The sequence below is a fragment of the Hylaeus volcanicus genome, chromosome 6 (genome assembly GCF_026283585.1).
Source record: "Hylaeus volcanicus isolate JK05 chromosome 6, UHH_iyHylVolc1.0_haploid, whole genome shotgun sequence".
Lineage (NCBI taxonomy): Eukaryota > Metazoa > Arthropoda > Insecta > Hymenoptera > Colletidae > Hylaeus > Hylaeus volcanicus.
Window position 1 is genome coordinate 20,786,422 of NC_071981.1, and position 17,248 is coordinate 20,803,669.

At 47.7% G+C, this 17,248-nt stretch overlaps 1 protein-coding gene across 4 annotated transcripts in view; it reads right to left on the bottom strand.

Moving 5' to 3' along the window:
- The window catches only part of LOC128878661 (zinc finger protein ush), a 201,909-nt gene that overhangs the window by 1,323 nt on the left and 183,338 nt on the right, over positions 1-17,248 (bottom strand). For all 4 annotated transcript variants that reach the window (XM_054127029.1, XM_054127031.1, XM_054127032.1 and 1 more), the window contains 5 exons: positions 4,128-4,384; positions 3,287-3,680; positions 1,874-2,590; positions 1,380-1,785; positions 98-356 (listed from right to left, as the gene is read on the bottom strand). In XM_054127029.1, the coding sequence (XP_053983004.1) occupies positions 98-356; positions 1,380-1,785; positions 1,874-2,590; positions 3,287-3,680; positions 4,128-4,384 (2,033 nt within the window). The remainder of the gene's footprint in view (positions 1-97; positions 357-1,379; positions 1,786-1,873; positions 2,591-3,286; positions 3,681-4,127; positions 4,385-17,248) is intronic.

Here is a 17,248-nt window from a genome sequence, read left to right on the forward strand (position 1 = left end):
CAAATTCAAGGAAATGTAAAAATGACTCAGTGTTAAACTTTCGTTTCCGCAATATCGTAGATGTATCAGGTAATTCATATCAGAACGAACTACTTACTTTACACTTGGTGCATCTCGTGTGATGTTCCTGAGGTTCCGGCCTTTTGGGGCAGTAAAACGCTTGATGGGCCACAAGATTATCCATGGAGGCGAACTTGATGCCGCACGCTGCGCAGATAAGCTGGACTAAAGGAGGCGATGGTGTACCGGGTGGCGGTGGACTGTTACTGACCGTGGTTTCCCTCGCTTGGCAATAATGTTTTTTGTGCGCGACGAAGTTCTCGTGTCGGCAAAAGACTATGTTGCATTCCTTGCATCTGAAGATTTAACAATTCCGAAGGATCTGTTAGTATTGCGTTATCTCTACATAGTATAAAATAAAGTCTCCGGCTTTTTCGTGTTGACATCGAGAGAAAAGAACCCAGGCGAAGCCGGGACAGGTCACTTGTGAAAAATAAATTCATTAGTGTATTAATCTATACGAAAGACTTTTTAACTACTCTAATAAATTTTAATTTAATAAAACAAATTTGAATTTCCCGCCATAAATTGGTGTCGCTATCTAACGGCGAATAACGGAACTATTTTCGGAGTCCGATCAGCCCCGCTATCGGGAAAACGCTCAAGTTTCTCCTCGAATAGTTCCCCTGTCAATGGTAGATGGAGCCATTTGTTTTTTTTTTAATTACAAAATTAAGAGTTTAGGGCTCAAAAATGATTCTCATTCATATTTTAATATTACAATGGTTGTTCACTTATTTGTTTTCGGATATAACAAAAAAAAAATTGTAGGAATACTTGTATCGCCATCTAGCAGTGAACAAGCCAAACTAATCGGCAACAAACTTGGGCATTCTCCCGGTAGAGGACGACAGAGGTATTTGTAGTTTTTTGTTGTTGATATATTTAAAAACAAATAGGTGGACAATCATTGCAATATTAAAATATGAATGAGAATCATTTTTGAGTCCTGAACTCTTAATTTTTCAATTAAAAAAAAAACAAATGGCTCCATCTACCATTGACAGGGGAACTATTCGAGGAGAAACTTGAGCGTTTTCCCGATAGGGGCGCTGCTGACCATACTCCGAAATTAGTTCGGCCTGTTCACCGCTAGATGGCTATTGATTTGAGCGAAAATACCGGATTCTCGCAAGAGAAATTGCGATAGTTTAAAAGTTTTAAAAACAGGGCTAGTTAATAACAAAAAAACCAAAGAATAATTTTCCCTTTACAAGGTAAAACACAACAGAGGATCGTTTCAAGAGTAATTCTTTGATACGAATGTCTTATTTCTAGGGATGGTGGTGTTTCATCGCAGAAACTCGAAGGCAACATACCTCGAGACACCCTGTTTGACGAGGACGCCAGGAACAGGCGGTGGCGGGAGCTCGGCAAGTCTCAGTGCGAGCTCCGTCGGTGGAGGCGGTGCAACAGTTCCAGCTGCCGTTGGAGCAGAGCCGATCGACCTCGCTCTGGGACTACCGCTTCCCCTGGATCTCGGGCTTCCAGGTGGCGGAGGCAGAGAGGAAGGAGCCGGCGACACCCTGTTTTCCTTTTCGTCCTGATGCGCTGGCGACTTTCTGACGCTGAGATCGAGAGGCGCCGAACCGGGCGGCGACGTGGACGACGCTACCACCGACGCTGGCGTTGTCGGCTTGTTCGCTGCTCGAAGGACCGGAGGAGGTTCGACCACGGCGTTTTGCGCTGTGGTTGCTAGGCCTCTGGTCATTGGCTGGAGATGGCCTGCGAGAAGATGTTACTTACGTTGACGATATTGCATGCTATTGAAAATTTCGATACTTAATCGAATCGTTTGATGTTCGATACGAACCATTTGGAAGAAGGAAGCACGCAGTGTCGGGCGCAGGCAGAGTCGGCGCGGCCAAGACGCTGGCTCCGCGAAACAGGGAGTACGGCACGATCAGAATGGGGTTGGTGGGTAAAGCCAGGCACGGCTGCGGCGGCGGAGAGTCACCAGGACTCGCGCTGGTCGGCGGTGACGCCTTGACGGACGACGAGGCCGCGCTGGTCGTTGGCGGTGTGTCCTTGACGACGTGCCTGGTGCTGCAATAGTGAGTCTTGTGCGCTCTGTAGGTCTTGAGCGAGCTGAATCTGATGTCGCAGTTTCTGCAGTATCGCTCCGCCTCCTCGTTCAACGAGCCGTTGGAAGCTGCCGCGGCGCCGCTTCCTGGCGTGGTGGCTGGAGTCGGTGCCGCCGGTATCGTGGGCGGCGCCGGAGACGCTGCGTGCATCCTCATGTGTCTGTTCAAGGAGACCTTCTTATCCGCGCTGTACGAGCAGTGGGGACAGGCGTACGCCTTTCTCACTTCGAACTTGTTGGATTTCTCCTCGTCCTCGTCGTTCGCGGCGTCTTCCTCCAGCCGCGGACGATGGGCGCAATAGAAGGTGCGGTGGGCCTCCAGAGTGCTCGCCGAACTGAAGCGGATTCCGCACGGTGGACAAATCAGAGGCGCCGGCCTGGCTGGCTCCACGGTGATCGTCTCTTTGCCGTCGGTTTGCAGCACGAACAACCGACCAGATGCGATTGCTGAAACGTTTCTCCGTTTAATACTTCGATTTATATTATCCGCTAATCAGTAATGTTCGTTGCCTGTCGTTGTCGAAAGCGAACTGATGATATAAATACTACATTGCTTTTGTCGGAATCGAACTGATCGGAAACGCGTCGTGTCTGAACGGATAATATAAATCGACCTTAATACGTCGATTACCGTGTCAGTCGAGTATTAATGGTATCGATACGGTAAAACTAACGAGACCCGGATTACTTCTAAATCGTAGCGTTTGGTGTTACTTACTTTTTTAAACTACTCAGAATTTATTTGTACTTGTCATTTTAAACCTAGCTCAACCAAATACCGCTCGTTTTAACTCTAATACCCCTTTCATACGACGATGTTAATAGTTTCAACAGACAGTTCGAATGAATTATTAGGTTGTCCCAAAAGTTTCTTTCGTGAGTTGCATTCAATTATTTTCTGTGGCAGTGTTTATATAAATAGACAATCTAATTTCTTAGATATTGATGCTGTAACAGTAACGAAGCGAAATGAATCGTACACAATTCGGTAATGTAACATAAAACATAAAATATCGTGTATATATTAATTATTAATAAAACGAAAGAAACTTTCGGGACAACCTAATATATAGAGACTATAGCAGACTCAGCAAGATCAAACTCAATAGAAGGATCTCTGTATCAACCAGAACTCGATGTTACCATTCTGAAGACCAGCTGGCGAAGGTGGCACAGGATTCGGCGGCGAGGTGTTCTCCGGTTTGACGGTAAGCGCGGCTACGGTCGCGGGTCGGAGAGCAGGATCCGTCGCCAGACTAGCATTGAGTCTCAGTCTTGGTGTAGCTTCGTCGTCGGGTTTGAGCTTCTTCTCCGAAGGAGGGTCGTCCGCGTTGGATCGCTTCGAGGAGTCCTCGGAGTCTCTCCTGCAGACGGACTCCCTTCTTCGAATCGAGGAGGACGAGGAAGACGACGACCTCGGCTGGCAGTCCTCCTCCTTGACCACGACCATACCCTCCTCGTCCATGTCTTTGGGACTCGTCTCTCGCGCCTGATTGTGCCTCGAGGTAGCATGTCGGTCTCTCAAGCTCCTAGCGACCTGAAAACGGTGAAAGTCGGCGGTGAACAGGCGAATGCGTTAGAAACTTGGGTTTCCTGTTGTAGTCGAAACAGAACATCATTCTTGTAAACATTTATTTTTGCGCGACGATTCACGCTTTTCTAGGTTGTAACACTTGTGTATTTGCTGGTACAATGCATGCATTTCAAATTAGTGCATCGTATCGTATGTATCGTAAGGCCGATCGCACACGGACGTAACCGATCAGTTTCAAACCACTCTGAAACTAGTTGCACGCGGCGGCGGATCCAGGTAAAACAAAGATAGTGGAGTAGGTAAAACAAAGAGCGCAAACGGTTTGCAACACTAATTTCAAATCGGTTGCGCCGTGTGCGATCGGCCTTATATAACATAAGTAAACTACATATATAGTTAATTGTATATCAAGTATGAGGTGCAACTTCAGAGGTGGTAGCGAACTGTTACCTCGATATCTTCGGTAAGACTAGCCAGCCGTTTCCTAGCGTCCTCAGAGAGCACGCTGAGCCTCAATCTGATGTCCTCGGCGGCCGAATTCGCGATACCGACCGAGGAGGGTGGATGATTCAGTCTCGGTGGTGGTGGCAGGCTCGATTCCTCCTCGACGACTGGCGCGATCGGGCTGGAGACTGCCGATCCACCGCCGTCCACGCCACTGCTCACCGATGGTGTTTTCTCCGAGTCGCTCCATTCTTCATCCTCCCCTGAAACGAGCAAAGTCACACGGTTAATCTCAAGTGTTGACTCATATATGTCCAGCTTAACAGTTCCGAAACACTTTGTTCAGTATTTTAAAGTTAACGAAGTGAATTCGATAAACACTCGGGTATTTAAATAGATAGCATTTATCGAAAATATTTTCTTTCGGGTTACGTTCAACGAGAATACTAGCCCTACATTTCCTGAAGGCGGCCCAACGGCGATCCACCGTCTCCCGAGAAACGACCATAGCCACAAAGCGGATCCACGTGGAAGGAACGGCCGCGGTGGCGTAGCCGGAAGTGGTGGCCAGCGGAAGAAAGTACAAGAAAAAAGCCGGCACGCACGTTGAACGATGCGTCTCTATGGCCGTTCGGCTCCCTAATGGTCGTTCGCCACGCCAGCCTTTGCGTACCCTCTGTTCCCTTCTCCTCTGCCCTTCCTGCCGCGACCTATCTCTCTCTATTCATCTATCTATCCCCCTACCGGGCACCTCCACCCCTCTCGCTGCACCCTTCTCGCACGCCTCTGGGATCCCCACCATTCGACGTGGCGCGTCGCGACGTGTCGGTCCGACGCCGAAGGGTGCCCGCTCTCGCCACGGAATCTTGGATAAAGCTGCCGGGGTTGTTTCGGGTTATTGGGCACTCGACATCCTACGAAACGGAACCGTCTTTCCTGGAACGCTTTGGGAACACTTTGGGAATCTCTGTCCCGCCTGTTCGTGAAGATTCCGACGCCTGATTGCCTCGCACGGCGATAGACGGATCCTTCTTTGACCTTGCTTATCTTCCCCCATCTATTTTCGGCCACGTGAAAGTTGAAGGATCACGAACACCGGGGATCGGTTTTGAAACAGGTTTTAGGCGTGATACCGTGTCCGTGTTCTAAGCCACCGGCTGGATCGTTTTACGAGAGGAGAACTTGGGGACCTCGTTGATCATCGATTTGTACATTTCTTATCGAAGACGGTCTCCCTTTATTTTGCAGCTTGTACCCACTACCGAAGAGACTAATTAACGAAGGATGAAGAATCGAAGAAGTGCGATATCGATGCGTAAACTGCTACACTAGACTGCAATTGGACTTCGGTAAGACTAGGAAAAGAGGAAAGCAGGAGAGGAGAGGAAACAGCGACCTGAAAAGGTCGAAGAAAAAAGAAAAAGAAAAAAGAAAGCAGACGTAAAATTTAAAGAAACATTTTTAAATTCGTCCTTGTGGTTTGCGAAGAGTCGCCGTCTCGACACTTTCTCGTTTAGCCATACGTCTTTCCCGATCTCGAGGGTACTCGCAGACCAGGTGACGGAGACGCCCAGATGAATTGTCTTCCAAACTAAGACGTCGTGATTCGTGTTAAATGCCGAGGCTGCTGTCAAGAAAATGTACCGGTCGATCACCCCGAATCACCACGCTGCCAATCGCAGCCGTTCCGACACCTCGGATAACCGCAACCATACGCTCTTTTCGCAGATCTCGAGGATATCCGCGGACCAGGACACTGTGCCGTCCAGGTGGGTTGTCCTCGAAATCGAGACGACACGCGTATCGGCCGTCGAATTACCCGGATGCTTTAATTGCCTCCTTGGGCGAGGCTCGACGAGGCGTCCACGCGAGCGAGAAGGAGAAACTACAGAGACGAAGGGCGAGGAGGCGAGATGCCAAAGGAGATTGGGCAGAGGGTTGCAGCGCACTTCTAGGCTATCCTGCGCTCGCATCTACAGGACAGTCGTGTTCCTTCTGCCTCTCTGTAAATAAGCGGTCATCGATGGATCGGCAGCAGGCCTCGGCCAGCACCACGTTCCTCTTGTCTCTCCCTACTACCATTTTTTCTTCTTCGGCTTTCTCCCTCTCTCTTTTCTAATGCTATCTCCTTCGTCGTCTATTTCTTCGTCTGCTTGTTGTACTTCCTAGGTATATACCAGGAGCCCCCGACAGCATTCTTAATTGCACGCGCGTACAAGCTACCTGGGATCGCGGGATGTCCGTCTGCCGCGGATTTAGACGGGAGCTCTTGATCGCACCCGGATACACGGGTAATACGATCGCGGCTATCCAGGAGACAGAGATCCGGTACGTGGTTAACACTGTCACGACTACCAGGGGGTCGAAATTGAGGGAGGAAGTGGGCTAAAAACATTTTTATCGGGCGTTTCTCTTCAGTTTTTGGGGATACAAATTTTTATATTGAAAAATCGACTCGGCGAGTCGAATACATGGGTGGTTGAGAGGGACAAGTATTTACAGTCGAGTAAAAATAAATCGAGGTTGCGGAGGAAAAGGTCTTTGCGAGAGTTGGCGCGAAGTGTTAACTTTAAGGGTCTGTATATTTTTGAAATAATTTGTGTCAGGAAAATTATTGGTACGATTCCAGTATGTTTATCTATAAAATCGAGACAATTTATTATATGCAATTCAAAATACGGCAGGATTCGATAGAACAGTCTCGCAGAAAACCGTACAAAATTGACTTGTACAGTTGTTCGGTGCGTTAGTATGTCGACTTCTACAGTACATAAAATTTAATTCTCTACTGTAGGAGTGTGATATACATATAATACGAGGGTAAGCGTGTGAGTGTGTCCGTGAATGCAATGGTTGCGTGGTTACGCGGTGTGATTTGTTATTTATAATAATTCGGAGTTCAGTTCGGTCGAGGCAGTTGTAAAAGTCGGATGATAAAATATACGTTGTCAAACTGCAAATTGTTTAAAAGTCATTTGATTCCTACGCTACCTGCTATTGTTTCTGCGATTAACTTGCCAACGGAACGTTTGGCTAGACAATGTATTAATTAAACAGGCTGCAAGTCCGTTTCTACCCGACTTTTTGCCTTTCATTCCAGTTACCGCCTTCGACCATTCTTAATTGCGCGTGCATGCAACCGTTCCCGATCGAGAGGGCTGCACCTTGCTCGCCTACAACCACCTATAACCGCCACCAACCACCTCCGGGCGCTGAGGGTGTAATATATCTCGAAAAGAAGAGGTGGAGAATGGGGGAGGGGGACGGGTGGGGGGAACACGGCCGCCATTAACATATCCGCGGCCTGATAAGCCTTTCTCAGAACCGATACCGCGCCCGTGTACACCTTCGGCCCCGCTTTATGCGAGAAACGAACAGCCCGTAGCCGCGTGAGAAACGGGGATCGGAAGCTCTGCTCTTTGCCTTCGCTCGCTTTGTCGTCGTGCGTGTTCCGATTGTTTAGTTGTTCAGCCAATTCGAGGGGTTGTACTCCCGATTGTGTTAAGCTTCAACGGTACGAAGAATTTTGGGCAGAGTCGCTATGTTTTATATAAAATAAAGAAGTATCGTACCTGTTTGAATGGAATTTTGTAAAATTATCTTTATACTATTTATTTTCCAGATACTGGCCGCAAAAGAAGCGATCGAGAGGAAAGCAGTGCGAAACAAACACTGGGGAGTAAGCATGAAAATCGGAGGAGAGTTTCGTACAATTGGTCCGCTCTGTATAAACATACATCCATTTATTATTCGGATCTCGGCTTATAGATTGCTATATCGGTCTCGATTCTGTATAAATAACAATCATGATTTCGTCGTGTTATCTACAAGGCATTCGGCTGTGGCTGAGGATCACTGGGGCAATTTACCACCATTTAAAACGAAATAAATTATGCGCGACGGGCGTTAAACTCGAAGCCTGGACGATAATGTTTATCATTCCGTTTTAAAACATTGCACGTCCTTCGCATTTAAGGAGTTAATTACGGCATGGAAATGAGATATGCTTTAAGTGGTAGTTCACACTTCCAGCCGACGATTAATATTTTTATTAAACTTGTCAGGAGAAAGAAGATCTTCCCGTAGATAAATTCTCAATTTCCATATCGTAATTTCTCAAACAATTTCCTCGAGCTTTCCTGTACGTTCTTCTCTTTTTCGACCATCGGCGTCCGTGTTCCCCGACCGAGACTGAAAAAATTATAATGCGAAAATAAATACTCCGCATGCTCGGTCATTATATTTAGGCAGCAACCTTTCATACATCACACGACACGTGGCTCGTTTTCGGTCACGTAACGCACCATGATTTATCGCGTCACGTGCTCCGCGACTACTTCTCAAAACATCGCGTTTTTAACATACGCTAGCATCGTTATTGATTCCTGTAACGGGCAAACTTTCTACAGGTATTTTTCGTTAATCGTACGGATCGAATGAAAGACCCGAGGTCCTTCGGAGTCTTGGAGGAATCCGAATTACAGGAGGATCTAGGTAATTGCAATGTTATTGTAATGCAGGGGATGGTTCCTTAGGGAGAAAGTAAAGATCGAGGTGAAAGGAACAAGTATAGTATTGAGCACGAATAGCGAGACATATCGTACGAATAAGACTTCTTTAAAGCGACTGTATAGGGAATAGATACAAAGGTAATAAGTTTGGGTAATATGCGTGGTCGGAGAGCCTCGCGCTCTCTCATAAATAGGAGCAGCGAGAGAGGAGGAGGAGGAGAAGAAGAAGAAGAAGAAGAAGAACGGTGTGTGATTGCGAATCGGCGTGCGTGTCGAGTAAAGTTTATTGCGATTATCTAGTACTAGTGATTAATAAAAATATATCGAGTTTGTGTTTAAGAGGAAAACAATTTAACTGCGTTTTATTTATAAAAAACCTTACACTTCTCTTTATGGATGGCGTTTTATTTATAAAAAACCTTACCTTCTCTGGATTGGATGCCTCTGTTATTGCAAGAGTTCCAGCCCTGTTTACCTACAGTGACCGAGGCTCTACTGTGTAGCTTTACAAAATTTACGCGATAATCGTCAATAAAGAAGGAACAATGATGTCCCTTCGTCGATGCACCTGATCTTAAAGGATGTCCTATCGAAGAATAAAAAGCGAAGTTTTCTTTCCTAACAACCTTGGTAGGATGTTTGACCAAACATTATTTCCCTAATCGTCTGTATCGTTCCAGGTTGCTCGGGGATCGCTCGGTGATCGCATTCACCTAACCGTGAGCACATCCGCCGCTTCCTCCACGGGCAGGCCATCATCCTGCAGCGGCTGGACGCGTAGCGAGCAGAAGGCTAAGGTACACACCGGTGGCAGGAAAACGAGCGCAACGGTAGCAGCTTCATCGGCGCTATGCAAATAGGATCCTGATCGTGACGCGGGTAGGCAAACACGCGACGTACAGGTAACAGGCAGGGCTGGTGAGCAGCCCTGAGTGAGTCCTCTCCTCCTCCTCCTCCTCGCTCGGACTCCTCTTCTTCGTCGTCTTGTTCTTCTTTCCAGTCGTATTATGGTAGTGTGCGCCCTCTTTTCACGGGGCCACGACCCATGCCAGGAGATGCATGCCATTCGTACCGATGCATCCATGAACACTTTGCTTTTCTCTTTCTGTCTCCTCCACTCTTTGTCTCTCCCGGCCGCTCGCCGTCTCCGTCCTGCCGACGGTCAGCGATGCCTTTTTCTCTTCAGCTCTCTACACGCTGCATCGTGGAGATATGCTAATGCAGCCGTCCCGATCGTGACACTGTGGCTGCTAAGTGAGAGCTCAAGTCGCAACCTTCTCATCGGCTCCTACGCCGCGCTTCGGCTTCCTCGTGGCTCGTCGATCTCGCTCTCGGCCGGTGTTCCTGGCACCGAGCACACCCGCCGGCGGAGAATCTTTTTCTTGACGTTGACAGTCGTCCCTGTTTCGGCGGAGGGCTTTACGACGCCCTGCGAGATCCACTGCCAGCCAGCTGACGCTGATGGCCTCCGATAGATCGCGGGAGGTGAAAATTGCTCCTTCGAGACGCGAGGTAGGTTCTAGATTGGACAGGTTCGTCGAGGATCAACGCGTTCTTTGAAGCTGCTTGGAGGCTTGTAATCGATTGTTAAACAAATCCGTGCGAAATATTTATATGCTTTCTTCGCTAGAGTTTGAGGTTATCTACACGTTCCAAATTCGGACGAAACGTGGATCCAGGCCTAATAGATAGACTTGATAGGTTGGACCGTCATAGTTGCTATGAATATCTGCTACAGATTTTGGGAACTAATACGGTCGATCTCATAAATATTCGTACCCTCTATATTTATTGAAGAGATTTGACTAAATTAAGTAATGGTTTTGATATTACCAAATTTTTCATTATACATGTATATATTTATATATACATCAACATATTTATACAAACATGCACTTGGAAACAACAAACCTTCCATTCAATTTAAACAAATTTAATGAACGTAGAGGGTACGAATATTTACGAATGTTAGAGTAAAATAAATGTATATTCTATGTCGGAGGTCTGCAAAGAGGGTCACCTCCCAACCCACAGGTGAAGCAACGAAGCACACCCCTCCGCTTCGTAGGACACCCTCGAAACAGATCTTTCCAGCTCCCAGCAGTGCGCGGCTCCGTCATCATTCAATTAACCCTCCGAGCAGTCAACACCCTCCAAGAACGTTAGTTTACTCTCTCGGTCGACGGGCACCGTAGAGGGGGTCCCTGACATCATTGCTTTTATCAGATAGAGACATAAAGTATCGGTGTCCGCAGGCAGCTCGTACATTCGCCGTTCGCTGGAGATATCCCGCCCGTTAATTCAACTTTTACCCGACGATTTACAGAGAAAACTCGACGCGTCCCCGGTTCCGGTGGCCGCAAAGGGTTAAACGTCGATGGAGACGATCGATTCAATTCGTCCCGTTACACTTAACTCCTCAAGATTCAGCGGGCATCGCGCAAGCACACCTCATTAAAACGCAAATCTACCCGATCGATCCGATATCTCCGATCTGCCTTTATTCCGGGCCTGCTCTTCGTGTCGTTTTTTTTTCGTCGACCCACGAGGAGGTGGCGGGTTGGGAGGATGCGAGCAGAGGAGGGGCTGTGCGCGGAGGATCTTGTACAGACCGTCCACGTTCGTCCATCCCTTCCAAGAAGTTCAGATCACGTCGCGGAGCACATTATTCATGCAAAGCTCTTACTACGTCCACCTTCGTCTCTATCTGGGTATCAACACGCATGGCTATACGTGGCCGTCATACGTGTAGTGACGGCAGCGAGCCGACTCGAATTGTCTCGGATCTATGGTCAGGAATTTCGTGGGACGCCGCGACCAGGGACACGTAGATCGCACGCTCGGATGGTTTGGTATTCTTCGCATTTTTAATGGCGGCGAGAGTCTAGGTGGCCGAAGCTAGAGTCTCTGGAAGGTAACTTTGTTGAGGTGTAGTAAGAAGGAAGTTTCAACTGCTTTCAACCTGGGAACAGGATTTTGACGATGTTCGGATGTTCCTGGACGACGATTTTAATTACTCGTTATTCACTGGCGGGACTTATTAGTCCCAATTTTCTCACGGTACCGCATTAATTGAACGCTTTGAAACCTATTGCGACTTTCAACTCCACTTCTATGAAGTTCGTTTCTAATTGTTGCCCCCTTTGTAGGTCCCTAGACTTCGCAAAAATTCTCACGAGTCCTGGTCGATAAAGTTTGAATAGCCAGCGTGTAAAATTGTAAATAGCAGCGTGACTCAGCGGAGTCCCACACTGGATCGATCGGTGTTACATCATCGACTCGATTTATCCGGTAGATCGATTTGTCGAACGAGGGAATAGATGATCGAGTCGTTCGAGCAGATTACAAGAACCTATCCCGGCGTTATTCCTAAAGAAACCGAGGATCCCTAAAAGGATGTCGTACATTTTTAACGAGAGGAAAGCTCGCGGCCGTGATCGTCGCGAGTCGACTGGGAAATTTAATTACACCGGGCTAGCGATTCGATCAAAGATCGCCCACGGATCGCATCTCTGCATGATTTCGATGAACGCGACACGGTCCCGAGGATCGCTAAACATTTACGCGTCGCGTGTTGGCGCGTCCATGTAAGAGCGTTTACGGCCAGCGAGCGTGTGCACACACGTAGGACAATAATGATAGTAATTATGCTAAAGGGCGACGATAAATCCCGGTGGCGATATCGTGACGAGATAGCGTAACATTTCGACTTTCAGCCATTACCACTTAATTACTCGATCGGCCGACCCGATCCGTACGAAATACATGCCAATTACTAGCTGGGAATATTATTAGTTTATTGGGCTGATTGAATGGAGATAATGCCGGCCGTTATTGTCGGTATTACAGGTTACCATGTTCTAATGGTAGGGTTTATTAGAGGATACTGGGTGTTGTTACTATTGACTTTGCGATGCACTGGTAATTTCATCCCCATCGACGCCGTTGCTGGATTATTAGATACAAGGTACAGGGAGGGGGCAATTATTTCAAGATGTGGCGGTGGTTCCTTACCGCCTCAGGGATTGCGTGGAAATTCTTGTTCCCGTAAGTTCTCGGTTGTTAAATCCACGTACTGCAGATGTAATAATTTTTATATGGGGTGTCATACCTCGAGTTACAACGACAGTCGTATAGTATTGCCATTTAAGATGGTTGTGTCGTATACCAGGCTGCAGCAAAACCCACGCTGCACGATGAACGCGTGTACATCTTACACTACACAAGTAGTAGTATATCGAACCATTTATACATTAAAACGTAGACCTTGTCAACTAAAATTTCTATCTCGTCACATTGTCACACGTGTAGCCTCCGCCAGGATCTGTTACTCAATCTTCCCAACAGGCCCAGAATTCTGTCTTCCTCCTTCCACTGTCTCATACTTTAGCGCGAAAGGATTTCGCGCGAATCCTTGGGTATAAGAGAGCCGTATCGTTGATCATTTCGTTAACGTCGTCGAATCCCTCATTAATTTCGACTCATAGGTCTCCGCAGCTATCGGGTCCGAATATCAAACTCCCAGCCTCCCCCAATCCGACCGACTTAACACCACAATTCTTCCCAGGCGTCACGAATATATCCCATTAATCGAATTTCGTCGGTGCATCATCATTAAAGCCGGTTCGCTGGTAGTTAACCAGCGTCCCCCGTCCGTTCGCGCATTGTCTATTGCGGCTGTAAATAAATAGATAAACAAATGATCCCCATAAATTTCCATACGATTGTGGCCACGTCGAAAGCATTCTGGTACGGAGAGAACGATCTCCGATCAGCGCCGGGACGCAGCTGTTTCTTCTTTTATCGCGCGACAGGAACAGGATCCGTGCAGGTCGTTTCGCTTGCTAGCAGGACCTTCGAGAGACGTTATCGGTACTCGCAATCTGTCACCGACTTGGTTTTCACTGCTTTTGCTGGTCGTTTATTTTTATTATTTTTTTTTTGTTGTCTTCTGTTCCCGGCGAAAACCAGAAACCTGGATCGTCCAATCTGCGCTGAGGGGGGGGGGGGCGGGGGGAACATTGCGCGAGCATCTTCTGCGTTTCTAGTCCAATAAGGCGAGCGTCGAACAACGCGCATTATTCGATTTTCTGAAGTGTCGACGCCTGAGAACAAAAGACTAAACGGCGTTCGGCTGGCATCCCTCTAATGGGTAGAATTGTGATCAGAGGTGTCTGAGCAAATGCAAAGTAACGTAAAGCAAGGATCGACACGTTGAACGCCACCGTCACCCATATATGGTGAAAATTTTCAAGAGCGATAGTCATGCAGCCAAGGTGCTGAATGAATGTAAAGAACGAACAAATGCAAGGCTGGTACGTTAAGTACTCGAGTTATAGGATTTCGCACCCTTATAAATAAAACTCACTGGTTCGTTCGGTCTCGTCGAACTCCTTGACCCCGCGATTCGCCATAATTGCCAGCGCATCGGCGGCTCTCTGGTCGATTTAAATTACCTGGCGCAAAATAGAAGGAAAAAATCGCGCCGCAAAGGGTTGAAGCCCGATGCACTCCCGTGAGGCGTGAGCAGCAACGAAAAAGGAGAAGGTTTATCGGGGCGAGTGTCTCCGCGGTGTCAACGGCTGGTATCTCTTAATGACTGGCCCATCTTTTAAGGCTTAATCGTCGACACGTATAAACCATATCCTGCCCTCTGCATATTCAATGCGCGTGGTACACGGGCTCGTGCTGCGTACACGCGTTGGAAATTATCTGTGCCGCCTCCACCTTCGATTAAAATTCCGAATTCCCGTATTCAAGAAGGAACAAAACATCCGCGACGATAGGGGACGTAGAAACTCGTGAACGTTATCTCGGCTTTTATTCCCTCCCCTCCTTTGGCCGGAGTTGGGCGGTTTTGAAGACTCGAGCGGACTCGTTCGCGTGTCTTCGCGGTGATTTTTATTAATTTGTTTAATTTATGGGTAAAGACAATCTGCAGTGGTTATAGTAAAATATACTAAAATGATTTCTTTACATTTTATAATTTCCAAAGGTCCCAGGACGGAGTTATTGTTAAACAAACAAGAACCGTGTAACAACCGGCCCGCTCCTCGGCCACTTTCGTCAGCCACCGAGGCGAGATAAACCCATTCACGGGGACCAACAAAGGCCCGTGGGCTCGAGGATCCTCGCGACGAAAATAAAACAAATCCTGGCAATTATATTCACGAAATATTCCGACGAGCTCGGCCGATACCATCGAGGGAGCCCCCTTTCTTCATTCTTTCGATACAATCAACGAAAATGGATCTGGATCGAGTCTCATTGTGGCAGGAGAGGATACTACTACGACGTACCCGAAAGATCTCTGGAGGGCCGATGGAGAACACCGAACAGAGTGAGTGAAAAAAGAAGAGCCCCCCTCCCTCTCCCGAATGAGGGAGGGCGAGTGAAACAAGAGGAGAGACGAGAAGAAGATGGCCAGAGCTCGCTTCTCGTCTAGCTGAGAGATCTAATCTCTCGTTCCCGCGCTGCGTGCCTAATTAAAGATCGATATCTCCCGATATTATTGCACCCCCTCCCTCCACCCAACTTTCCAGCCACCACATCGCCCCTGCTGCCCTCTCCCCCCTCCGCCACGTAGCAGGTTATTAAATTCTCCTATCTCGAGGATCTGGACTGGCCGGTCCTACCCGTTGCTATCTGATCCGGTCAATCTTTAGTCTCGTTACCTTTCGGCCCTCTGTTCGGCCAGGATCGAGTCGATCCGACTCTTTACAAATTTCCACGAGGACCATCCTTGACTGGTCACGATCAGACGTCCCGGAGAACCGTGGACGCTACTCGATCCGCTGTTAACGCGTCGACCCGGAGCGACCGATTATATTGAGGTGAAACAGAATGGGAAAGGTAGTTGTAGCGGTTCGTGGAGCTATAGTAATCTTTTAGAAGCACTGATCGTGCCAAAGTCAAAGACAAGAAGAAGAAGAAGAAGAAGAAGAGGAAGTCATAGTATGGAAGTTGAAAATTGGGAGCGTTGAAATTTGGGAGTGTTGAAAATTGGGGGCGTAGGAGATTGGGGACTATGGAAATTGAGGGCGTTGGAATTTGGGAGTGTTGAAAATTGGGGGCGTTGGAATTTGGGAGCGTTAAAAATGGAGGCTTTGGAGATTGGGGGCGTTGGAGTTTGTGAGTGTTGAAAATTGGGGACGTTGAAAATTGAAAGCGTTAGAAATGGAGGCTTTGGAAATTGAGAGTGTTGGAAATTGGGGGCATTGAAAACGTGGTAAAGCCTGTTTTGTAAAATCCTCTGCAAGTACGGTTTCGCAGGTAGCAGGGGTAGTCTGGCGAGTCTGAATCGATGAAGAAACATCTGCAGGTCCTCGCGCGGTGAATCAATCGAAGGCACTGTGAACGCGGCTTAAACATTGAGACGTGACCAATGCTCGTTGCCACGAAGGCAATGCCACATCGGGCAATTATCGCTCCACAGGACCTCGGACGCGCATACATTAAGCCTGGCTCTCTCCTCCTCTCTTTCCCTCCTCATCGCCGAGTTTTCTGTCCTCCGAATGCGACCAAGTCGCCTGCGAACGACGAGGACGACGACGACGACGGCGAACCGACACACCAAGATTTCGTATCTGACCAGGACACTTCTCGCCTACCTTCTGGACGACGTTTTAAGATCGATATCGAACCGCTCTGGAAGTCGCCCGAATGAATAATTATCAATGGGAGGACCCGGTATATCTCGCCACCTTGCCCCTCACCGCCCCCACTCCTTTTGTCGTCTTTTTCGATTTTCCTTTCTCGTCGATGAGGACCTCGCTCGTGATCGCCTAGCGAGCTCCTGCCGCACGGAAACAAGGATTTCGGTATCAACACCCTGCAAAATCGATTTTTATACCTTTCGAGGATCTCGGATCGTTCCTGTCGTTGTCTGAAATTTTCGAGTATTTTTAGTGGAGATTTTTGGGTAGAGGGTTTAATTTCGAAATGCTGAGTATGGAGAAGAAAGCAAGTATACAATATGTATGACATACTTCGTCATTTTATAATATAGCTACGTCAAAAACACAAACAATTGTAAACAAATTGAAGTATCTGAGTTTTTCAGGGACGGGAGCAACAGGGATGGAAAGCAATTTCCACTGATCGAATCGTCGTAAGGTTGCCGCAAAATATCGGGAAGTCGATGCCGTCGAAGAGCATTATTTACGACCATGTCCAGGAACAATCCCCCGTGTCGCGAACTCTCACGTACTTATATACGTGCTCGGAGTTAAGCGTCCCGTTATATCTCGGTATAACCAGACTGCACATCCAGTAGCCGCTAAAATGTTCTAAGGACGTTGTATACAGACCATAAATACAGTCAGAGCGAACGAAAGAGGAAGATAGAGCGAGACGATGGATCGCTGTAAAAGTACGACCGTACAGAAATATCGACTGGGAGAGGGTAGTAATTCTTGAGGGCGCTGGAGAAGACGAAAACTACTTAAACTGTCTGCAAAGGCTCCGGGATGCTACCTTGGAAGATTAGTACAGCCCCCTCAATTTTCAACCACCCCAATTCTCAACGCTTCCAATTTTCAACGCAGTCAATTTTCAACGCTCCCAATTCTCAACGCTCTCAATTTTCTACTTTCCCCAATTTTCAACGCCTCTAAA